The 11,418-nt window shown below is 46.2% G+C and overlaps 1 protein-coding gene across 6 annotated transcripts; it reads right to left on the bottom strand.

The window, feature by feature from the left end:
• Nucleotides 1-1,245: 1,245 nt before the first annotated feature.
• SMKR1 (small lysine rich protein 1) lies at nt 1,246-9,305 on the bottom strand. 6 transcript variants are annotated; one of them, XM_053897684.1, is made up of 3 exons: nt 9,123-9,305; nt 8,929-9,025; nt 1,246-1,747 (listed from the first exon to the last, which is right to left on the bottom strand). In XM_053897684.1, the coding sequence occupies exons 2-3, from the start codon at nt 8,977-8,979 to the stop codon at nt 1,553-1,555; spliced, it is 246 nt and encodes an 81-aa protein (XP_053753659.1). In that variant the 5' UTR covers nt 8,980-9,025; nt 9,123-9,305; the 3' UTR covers nt 1,246-1,552. The 6 variants fall into 6 exon arrangements, with proteins under 6 accessions (XP_053753659.1, XP_053753660.1, XP_053753662.1 ...); XM_053897685.1 differs by having other exon boundaries at nt 1,246-1,743; nt 8,977-9,025; nt 9,123-9,304; XM_053897687.1 differs by having other exon boundaries at nt 8,977-9,025; nt 9,123-9,300.
• Between the last annotated feature and the right edge of the window lie 2,113 nt (nt 9,306-11,418).

Below are 11,418 nucleotides of genomic sequence, written 5' to 3'. Positions count from 1 at the left end.
GGGGGGCGGGGATTAGAGGGAATGCAAATTCCCGAACCCACCCTTCCGCGGAGCAAGGCCCAGGGGTCTGGACTCCGACATGTCCTCCAGGTGACCATGAAACCGGGTTAGTGTGATCACAAACATAAACCACTTGGATCCATCCCAGCAGTGTCTAGGAGAGTGGGAAGGTGTTCCCTTTCCAAAGCCTGTCAACAGAGGACTGAGAGGCCCCCCTTCAGGTGAACAGCAGCACCAACCTTCGCCCGAGCAAGCAAGGGCCCCTCTGACAACTAGCCAAGGTCCCACACAGAGTCGGCACATTCGGGGCAGCTAGACCAGTGCCATTTCCAATAAACACACCCAACTTGTCTAGTGCAAGGTTTCACGTGATTTGCCTTTTTCTCTGATATTTATGAAATCCTGAGTCCTAGGTTGCAGCCTTCCTTGGCAAACTTTATGAGTCTTTGAGATCCTCACAAGGCAACCTGTGGAACCATTATAAGCAATTCAGATGAACTAGCTCATCCCTGGACAGGTGCTGCCTTAGAGGAATCGGCTTCGGGCTCACAGCTGTGACTGGAGACCACAGTGCAGGTGTCAGCGTGGGGGGAAGTGACACGACCTGCCAGGAAGACAGAGCAGAAGCAGGGAAGGAATGCTAAGTGATTTGGGGATGGTGTTTATACTTAAAAATGCCTTTCCTTCCAAGTTGCAGATTTGGGGCTTTGGGGCCTTTTGGACTGAAGAGAAAGAACCGTAGTTTTATCTCTTAAGCGTCTCAGCACAGCCTGGGGAGGTTGTGGAATATCAGCAAAATGCCCATGGCAAGTTTCTAGCACCAATTCCATAATTAGGGTCAGCCAAGTTTAAAAGAAAGCCTGCAGAAAGTGGAAAGAAGATGTAAGTGTGGAGGAAACCCTGGTGAAGAGTCCAGTGAAACAGAAAGAAGGGAGAGATTTGCTCAGTCTCCCCACCCCGGAACACGCTCCTTTGAGTCATTTGTTTACATGTCCTAGCAAAGTCAGAGCAGGGGGGTGACAATCTTAGTCTCCACCGGTGTCCCTGGCTAATTAAAATCAGCCAAGAGTCAGACGGCTGAGAAGAAAATTATGGAAACGAAGTATTTATTATTTTTCCTGAAAAAGATGGGGAAAGAGTGCCCGCGAGAGGGATGTTCATAAGCAAATCCTCTGCTTTTTGCCACGCCTTTTCTAAATAACAAACCCTGTTTGGCAAACAAAAACAATTCATGCGAGCCAGAACTGCCTTTTGAGAACAGGTTTAATTCTGACCCAGAATTATAATTTGAAAAATCCTATCAATTCCACCACGCAATTCCTGAGTAGGAACTACTCAGACTTTTTTCCCCCTTAACTTCTTCTGAAAAACCAAATTGGCTTACTGTAGCTGCATTTAGCTGGGAAGTAAAATGCACTTCTTTATCGTTAACTACCATAGAAAAGCACACTTAGCTTGCGTCTCAAGTTGTCTTCGGTAAAGTCTATTTTGCTTGCAGTAGTTGTATTTTCCCGATTTCTCTTCCCCGAGTTCTGCTCTCTGTGGAACGCCATTAAGTCTTGTTTTTCCCCTTTGACTTGGGAGCACCGGGCCAACGGAAGCCTCGCAGGTGCAGGCAGTCGGCAACGTTGTGGGCGATGTAGTAGAGGTTCAGCATGGCAGCTGGGCTGAGAATGTCCACTTCTGGTTTCTTCTGTTTCTTCCCGCGAGATTTGTCCGGGCCTTTTCCTTGTTTCCCTTTACCTGGCTTTCAAAGACAAGTATATTCACAGGGCGTAAATTAGTTTTTATAACCTTGACATAATTTTCAACATTTCTTATTGAACTGAAAGGGGGGGGGGGGAGGACTCATGAAAGGAAAAAACTGTAACAATAATAAAGACTTTTGCTGGGAGTGGGAGAAGTCACATGCAATCGAATTCAACAAGTGAAGCACCCGGATTAAAGAGAGACCCAACCCAATGTAACAAACAGGTGGCCCTTGTCTGCATTGATTTGAACAAATTATAAAAAGACATTTTTAGGCAATCAGGGAAATTTGGTAATCTCAAGGAATTATTAATTCTGTTAGGTGTGATAATGGCTTCTATTGGGTCATGGAAGAAAATGTTTACACATTTCAGTGATGCACACTAAAATCTGTGGAAATGAAATGAAAGAAGGCCTCAGATGTGCTTTAAAATACTGCAGCTCCGGGGGCGCCCAGGTGGCTCAGTTAGTTAAGCATCCAGTTCTTGGTTTCGGCTCAGGTCATGATCTCATGGTTTCTGGGTTCGAGCCCTGCGTCAGGCTCTGTGCTGACAGTACACAGCCTGCTTGGGATTCTGTCTCCCTCTCTCTCTGCCCTTCCCCTGCTTGCTCGCTCACTCGCGCGCGCTCTCTCTCTCTCAAAAATAAATAAACATTAAAAAACAACTTTTTTAAAATAAAAATACTGCAGCTTCCCCTTGCACCCCACCCCACAGAAGGCCAGATGAAGCCAATGTGGCAAAATCCTGACAATTTTTGAGTCCGAGAAATGGATATGTGGGGAATCATTTTACTATTCTATTTTTGTGTATGCATACAATCTTTCGTGATAAAAATGTAATTAAAAGTATTAGCTAATCGGGACGCAAACACACATTTTGCTTGGCATTTCTTATGTTGTAGTCTCGACCTCATTAAGTAGTCGTGAGGGCGGAGACATGAATGTAAGGCGCTTAACGCAGTGTTTGACTTCAAGGAAACAATAAGTGATTGTTCCCATCACTTTATCACCACTAACCCCCTGAGCTGTATTTTGACGGAGAGAGACCTTATTTATGTCTTCAAAATGGAAAAGTGGAGGCTCAACAAGGTCACAGTGCAAACCAGTGTCCAGCAGCCCAGCACCTGTGCTCTTGCCATGACTACACTGCCAGGCCGGTGTCTTTTGGGGAGAGGAATGGATCCCATCCTAATCTGGGAATAAACTGTCTGAAGTTTTGCTACAGCCACACAAAGCTGAGTTGACTCCTCATGTCCTATGACCCACCATACATACAAGAACAGAAGGAAGTGTATTATTTAGAAAGTGACTCTTCTAGGCAAGGGAAGGGAGAGTGTAAGTTATCAAGAACATCCGCAAGGGCTAAATGTTTGTATAAAATGGATGTTATGTTGATAGCATCTCACTCTAAAAACGTCCCAGGCTAAACAAGGAGGAACACAGGCAATGTGTTAAAAAATACTAAAACACATTTTTGTTAAGTGAAACGGAATACACTCCTAGATAGAAAACCCAGGAATAAAGATGAGAAGTATCTTGCAACACAGTGGCCTGGCTTTCAGGTGGAAATCCAAATTAAAAAACAACAACAACAACAATATGAAAACCCATATGATAACAGTACCTCCTGGTAAAACATCCCCTGGGGGTGTAGGATGCACGTTGCCATAAGCTCCTAAAAATTCTGAGTCTTGGCTTTCTTTATGATTTTACACTTTTTTGCATGTCAATCATACAACTTACCTGGAATAACTGACAAAAAAATGTGTTTTAATCTCTAAAGTGGTTTGATGACTAAAACTCGCACAAAGGTTTGATATGTTTATTCAAAATTCTCATCTCTCTGTAGAAACTGGCTAACTGACTCTAAGATTCATATGGAAACGCAAAGGACTTTGAAAAAACAAAGCTGAAGGACTAATTCTACCTTGTTTCAAGAATTATTATAAAGCTACAGTATCCAGACAGTATGGGATTAGTGTCAAGATAGACACATAGATCAATGGAAAATAATAAAGAGACCAAAAATAGGTCCACACATATATGAACAACTAGTTTTCAACAAAAGTGCGAAAGCAATTCAATAGGACAAGGACAATTGATGAGAGACAGATGCAGAAAAATGTTCTTTAGCCCAGAAGGCTGACCTATAGCCTGCATAGTTCTGATAAGGATCAAATACACACTGGTTGCTCTATTCTTTTTTTTTTTTTTTTTTTTTTTTTTTAATGGTTGCTACATTTTTAAAGGGTCTCATGACTGCCTGGGAATCTCACCAAGAGTTAATATCAAGCTGAATAATGCACACAAGAGAATTCTTGCGAAAGTAGTTTTACACGTAGAATTTGAAGAAAACATTTACGATCTAATACTCTCTGCACATACCCTCCCGTTTGAGCACTAAGCATATAACCACCAACTTCATTCAGGAAAAGTGCAGCTCTTCCTGCCTAAGGGTCCTGTCCCCATGCTACTTAAATAAACTTACTAAGTTGCACCTAAAATGTCTCAAGAATTCTTTCTTGACCGTTGTGCTCAATGATCCCACAACAATAATTTTTTCAACAAGTGGGGCTGGAACAATGAATATCCATTTGCAAAAAAAAAAAAAAAAAAAAAAAAAAAATGAACCTTAATCCAATGTTTTTACCATATACAAAAATTAACTCAAAATGGCTCATACACTTAAAACCAAAAAGCAAAATGTCCTAGAAGAAAATACAGGGGAAAACCTTTATGACCTTTGGTTAGGCAAAAATTTCCTGGATATGACACCAAAGCACGATCCATAGAAGAACAAATTGATAGAGTCACCATCAAAATTAAAAACTTGTGTTCTTCAAAAGATATTAAGAAAATGAAAAGCTAAGCCACAGGCTGGGAGAAAATATTTGCAAATCATGTATCTGATCAAGCCCTTACATCCAGAATAAAGGACTCGCGAAACACAGTAAAAAAAAAAAAAAAAAAAAAAAAAAACCAGCCCCAAAACATGGCCAACAGATCTGAACAGACACTTCCCCAAAGAAGATATACAAACGGCTGATAAACACACGAAAAGGTACTCAACACTAAGTCACGAGGGAAATGCAATTAACACCCCAATGAGGTATCAGTACACGCTCATCCAGCCACGGATGGATGGAATGGATCCAGGCATTCCACTGCGAAGTATTTACCAAAAGAAATCAAAGTGCATATCCATTCTAAGACTTGTACATGGAACGTACATAGTAACTTTATCTGTGATAGCTAAAAACTGAACACAGCTCAGAAGTCCATTAGTGAGTGAATGGATAAACAAACTGGGTATAACCATACACTGGAATACCACCCAGCAATAAAAAGGATTAACTATTGACGCATGCTACAACATGAGTGAATTTAAAAGGAATTGATTGGCTCAGTCGGTGGAGTGTTTTGACTCTTGACCTCAGAGTTGTGGGTTCAAGCCCCACATTGGGTATAGGTATTACTTAAAAAATAAAATCTTGGTGGGTGCCTGGGTGGCTCAGTCGGTTAAGCCTCCGACTTCAGCTCAGGTCACGATCTCACGGTCCGTGAGTTCGAGCCCCGCATCGGGCTCTGGGCTGATGGCTCAGAGCCTGGAGCCTGCTTCCGATTCTGTGTCTCTCTCTCTCTGCCCCTCCCCCATTCATGCTCTGTCTCTCTCTGTCTCAAAAATAAATAAACGTTAAAAAATAAATAAATAAATAAAATTAAAAAATAAAATAAAATCTTGGTGGGTGCCTGCGTGGCTCAGTTGGTTAAGTGTCCGACTTCAGCTCAAGGTCATGATCTCATGGTTTGTGAGTTCAAGCCCCGCACCAGGCTCTGTGCTGACAGCTCAGAGGCTGGAACCTGCTTTGGATTCTGTGTCTCCCTCTCTCTCTGCCCCTCCCCTGCTCATGCTCTCTCTCTCTCTCAAAAATAAATAAACATGAAAATTTTTTTAAAGAATTGGGGGCGTCCGGGTGGCTCAATCAGTTGAGCATCCGACTCTTGACTCTGGCTCAGGTCATAATCTCATGGTCGTGGGATTGAGCCCACCATAGGGCTCTGCACTGTCAGTGCTTGGGATTCTCTCTCTCTCCCTCTCTCTCTGCCCCTCTCTGGCTTTCTCTCTCTCTCAAAATAAATAAATAAACTTTTTTTTTTTTTTTTTTTTTTTAATGAGTAAAGGGCTGATTACAGAGGAGCACAAGGAGACTTTCGGGGGTGATCAACATGCTTGTCATCTTGATCGTGGTGATGGCTCAATGGGAGCGACAGATGCCAAACTGATCAAATTGTACGTTAAAATATGTGCAATTCACTGTGCATCACTTACACCTCAGTAAATCTGTTAAGAAATTATTGTAAGCGAGTGAAAACTTTCAGTTTCTCAGCTGGTTGGGTTGGCTTAATACAACTCCATGGCCCTTGGTTGTTCCCAGTCGCAGAACACATAACTCGTGACTTGAAACTCTCCAAACTGCTTAATGAAGACCACTTGGCTCCAGCCACACTGGCCCTCCTTCTAGTTCCCTAACCTGCCCCACTCCTCCCTGATCCCCCTGATCCCCCTGATCCCGCCCTGTTACTTCTCTTCGTGTGGGGCTCTGCTCAGATATCACCTCTCTAGAAAAACCTCTCAGATACTGTACCTATCTTCTATCTATAACTAGGGTGACCATATAATTTCTTGCCCAAACCAAGATACTTCAACAAACATAAACTGGGACTGTCCAAGGCAAGCAGGGAGGGGATACAGGTGGTTCCCAGCCTCCCCCTCAGCACTGTCACTTTCTAGCTCCCTACCCCAAGCACACTCCACTATGTCATAGGGCTATTTTGTTTATTTATTGTTTGTCTCCTAACCAGAGGTTTGTCTATGAGGTCACCACTTGAATTCCCAGGGCCTAGACCAATGTCTGGGACGAACAGATACTTGCCGAGTGAATAAATTGCAACTCAGATGTAATACAGTCCTAGGATTTAGAAAGCAAACGTAGATAGCTGCTTTTCTGAATTTTAAGAGGGGCTCCTTCGTTCATTCGACAAATATTTAACAAATATCTACTGAACACCAGGACCTGCAGTTCTGGGCTCCTGTCTTCATGAGGCTTACTCTCCAGTGAGGGAGAAATTACAAATACGTTCACTCCCTCTCCCGTGAAGGAGAGGCCAGGTTATCTGGCATTCCAATGACACAGGATGGGCAGGGTGTGACCCAATCTGGGACATGAAGGGTTCCTGAAGAGCCGCCTGTGGGCTGAGGGGCAGGGACTTCCCAAACAGCCTGTGCAAAGACTTTGAGGTTGGAGGGCACATGCCAAACTGAAGGGACCTCACAAAAAAGGTCAGTGTGGCTGGCCTATACGCAACCATGATGGGGGGCGCCAAGTGAGAGGAATTTAGGCTGGAGAGGTAGGCAGTGTGCAACTCTGGCCTGCAGGCCTTTGAAGCTACAGTGTTTGACCTTTATCTGAGGAGCAGTGGAAATCCATTAGCTTAAATGGCTTTATTGAACCGTTTTTGCTTCAGTTCCCTGGGCTCTGAAAGAAAATGACAATACCAACCATGCGAAGTAACCCGGGGGATGACACAGTTTAAATCAAAAGACATCTATTTAGGGGCGCCTGGGTGGCTCAGTCGGTTGAGCGTCCGACTTTGGCTCAGGTCATGATCTCACGGTTTGTGAGTTCGCGCCCCGCGTCGGGCTCTGTGCTGGTGGCTCAGAGCCTGGAGCCTGCTTTCTGTGTCTCCCTTTCTCTCTGACACTTTCCCGCTCATGCTTTGTCTCTCTCTGTCTCTCAAAAATAAATAAACATTAAAAAAAATTATTTTAAAGAAATTAATTTAAAAAAAGACATCTATTTAGTGCTTTTACGTGCAATGAAGTAGAAGGAACACAGATTTACCAAACACCTTTCTATACTACAGTCAAATGGGGGTGAGGAGTGAGGCTTTCCAAGGTGAAATAGGTGAAGCTCTGTGAGGCATAGAGGGTCATAGATACTTAGGGGGCAATACGGCAGCAGGAGGGCCCATCTTGGAGAAAAGTAGATCTGTAGCTTGAGATGGGGCAGGAGGCTTCGAAAAGAATGTGGGTCTAGTGTGGAATGTGTTTTTTGTTTTGGTTAAAGCAAAGAATATGGGAAATAGAGCTCAAGAGGTTGAGGCCTTTTTACCCCGAACTCTGAGCACTACTTGGTTGAGCAGACAGTAGAAATTCCTGAGGACGTGGGGTGGGGGTTACAAGGTCACAGCCATTCTGGGACCATCAGCCTGGCATCCAAAAGAGATGGAGAGCCCTGGGACAGAGCTGCTGGAATCCAGGTAGGTGGTAAGGAGGGCAGGACTTGGCCAGTGGCAGAGAGGGTGGGAAGCAGGTCGAAATGACTGGATGAGGGCTGATGAACGGTAATGTTTAGGAGTTTGAGGCCAGGGGAATGAACATGCCATTGGAAAATGCAGAGAAGGTAGCGGTTAAAAAGGAGCTGGATTTTGAACACAGTTGGGAAATGCTCTCTGGTGGAGAGATCCAGTAGGAAGTGGGAAATAAGGTTTAACATTTCAGAGTGGTTTGGCTTAAGATGGAGCTCTGTGAGCCAACGACTTGGAGGGGAGATAGAAGTTTAAGGATGTTGCAAGCCTTCCCAGGCATAAAATGCAAGCATTTCCTCTGCTAAAGGTTTCCTCCAAAGTCTTTCCTCAAACTAGGGTTGGAAGAGAGACTCACTCCTTAGAGCCGGCAGTCTGGATCGCACCAGGGCTCATTCTCTACTTCTTAATCCGAAGAGAAGAATCCCGCAAGGGACCCCAGAAGGCAGCGGCAGCAGGAGGTAAGGGCATGGGCCAGTCGCTGTTGCCACGTACTGGCACCCTGGGGTTTCACAGCACTGCACCAGCCTCTCTTTATTGCCCACACATATGATTACGAAAGTGGCTCAACAGAACCAAAGAACGAAACCTCACAAAAAGAGGGCTCAGGCTGATTCTGCTTGGCTGTCCCCTGTGACGCGCGCTGACCACCTGGGGAACCCGTCTTTCCCATCATCTTTATACCCCAAGTGTTCAGATCACTAGGTTGGACACCACCCACAACGACAGGAGACGAAGGCGCCACTCTCGTGGCGCGGGTAACAAATCTTGCTAAAGCGTGCCTCGATGAGGCAGAACGGTATTAAACTAACCTGGCGAGAGCCTCGGTATCTCTTATACTTAAATAAGACGTGTATTACCATGGTAATTCCTCAGTTGAGCAGGTGAGTGTGGCATGGGTTCCCAATCCTGAAATAGAGAGCCCGGTTCTCCGCATCACTTGGAGGCGGCACCCCCGCTCCCATCGCTGCCGCACACCGGGCTGTCTCCGCACTCCACAGCGAACCTCCGCGGGTCCGGGGCCTTGCCACGCTTCTCAGGAGCCCCAGACGTTCAGGGGAGCCCGGCGGGGTCAGGGGGCAGCCAGCCACCCAGCTGCCGCCACGCGGAGCCTGGACACCCACCGCACGGAGGCCGCTGACCGCGCGACTCACGGCGAGCACGCCCCGCGGGCTGGGGAGCACCGGGCTCAGGCGCCTGCTGGCCGCGCGCACGAACACCCGGCGCGGCGCGCCGCGTGGGGCGGGGCGCTCAATGTTTACCTGTTGCCAGGACACCGGGGCCTGGCGCCCAGTCTTGGGGCCTCACCCGGCAGTCCTAGCGCGCAGGCGGGAGTGCGCGCCAGCCTTCCGGGGAGCGCGCGGCTGGCTGGGCCGCTTCGCCTCGAGCGACGGCGACGACGGCTGCTAGTGCCCGGAAGCCCTGCCTCGCGCTGGGGGGCCTGACCCGGCAGAGCAGGGGCGCGGGGCGGGTGTGGTTCTGGCCTTGGGGTGGGCCGATTCTTCTGTTTGAGCTTGGCCTTGGAGAAGTCCTCGAAGACTCCATGACCTGTTTTGGAAAATGAGATAAAGCCTTTGGAGGGTTGAAGTGAGAATAACATGGGGGGAATGTTCATATAGAGCCTGGTACAGGTTCCAAGAGAGAAGAGGCCTGAGAAAAAGGTTCTTAGGCCCCAAATGGGAGTCAGGAAGGCTACAGTCGGTTCAGTTCCACTGCCAAACTTGTGAGTTCATCCCGATATACGTCTGTGTTCTCCACAGCGAGCAACCTTTCTTAGACTCATTTTTTTGTAAGCTGCAGCAGAAGTGAGAGACACTAATGGAAAAATTGTCATGATTCGGTAGGAAGTATTATCCCCTTCATTCTATCAACCGGGGCGACTTGTTCTCATTGACGTCTGAGCCTAAGTTAATTGTTGCTCCCCACTTCCCCTACTCCTGGTAAGTCTCCCCACTTGCTTCTGACATGAGCGTCATGCTCCTTGCTCATCCAGACCTCAGTCATCTCATGTCTATCTGCCTCTTGCTGCACTCCAAGTGTTGGCAGATTTCAAAGTCCAGTCCTTAGTTCTCTGCTGTTCCTCAGTGTCTCCTCACCTGATGGCTCATCTGATAATGTCAGTGACTACCTGCCTTGGAATGACACAGCCACCGTCTGAAAGAATGGCCTCCATCTGAGCTCCAGTCTTCAGGCCACACTATTCCCTGGATTTAGGGCATCTCTCCCTCTGTCAGCCTCTCCATTTCCATTGTCAGTGGCAACACTACTCTCCCAGTCTCTCGCCCTTTGTCATCACTAACTCCTGTCTCCAGTGATGAGTCCAAGGCCTAAGCATCCTTTGTAAATTCTTTTATGGATCCTCCCTTTCACATTTTTATCATTCTAAACTGGACCTTAAAGGACCTTCATCATTTCGTATTGCAAATAATAGTTAGCAGTGAAGGAGCACTGATGTCCAGCACCTTGCTGAGCACTTTGCACACATTATAGCATCATTACTTCACTACAACTAGTGTGATAGTTTCTGTTACGTTCTCCAGTTTGCATGAAGTCAGAGAGAGTAACTAACTTATCCAAGTTCCCACAAGCAGAGTCAAAGCCAGCAATGTCTGTCCGTCCAGCTGGTACATTAAACACTCAAATCAGGGGCGCCTGGGTGGCGCAGTCGGTTAAGTGTCCGACTTCAGCCAGGTCACGATCTCGCGGTCCGTGAGTTCGAGCCCGCGTCAGGCCCTGGGCTGATGGCTCGGAGCATGGAGCCTGGAGCCTGTTTCCGATTCTGTGTCTCCCTCTCTCTCTGACCCTCCCCCGTTCATGCTCTGTCTCTCTCTGTCCCAAAAATAAATAAAAAACGTTGAAAAAAAAAATTTAAAACACTCAAATCATTCAGGAGGGCACCCCGGGCTTGAGGCCAAAAGATGTGGGTTCAAAACTTGGCCTCACTACTTATTAGTTATGCAATTTTGAGCAACTCTCCGAGCTTCACTTTCTTGCTTTGGGTTGCTGTGAAGGCGGTATGATGGAATGAATGTGAAAAAGCTTTGTGAATTCAAAGTATCTCCAGTAAGCCTTGCTCTAAAGGACATAAATTTATTCCCAGGTTAGGGAAAATGGAATGGGGAGAGGCTGGTAAAAAGGTACAAACTTTCAGTTGTAAGATGAATGAGGTCTAGTGTATAATATGGTGACTACAGCCAATAATACTATATTGTATAATTGGAAATTGCTCAGAGTGGAACTTGAGTGTTCTCACACACACAAAAAGTGAGGTGATGAATGTGTTAACTCAGTTGTGGTAACCC

The sequence above is a fragment of the Panthera pardus genome, unplaced genomic scaffold, assembly GCF_024362965.1.
Source record: "Panthera pardus isolate Hobbes unplaced genomic scaffold, ASM2436296v1 HiC_scaffold_8, whole genome shotgun sequence".
Taxonomy (NCBI): Eukaryota; Metazoa; Chordata; class Mammalia; order Carnivora; family Felidae; genus Panthera; species Panthera pardus.
This window is presented reverse-complemented; position numbering and strand designations above follow the sequence as displayed.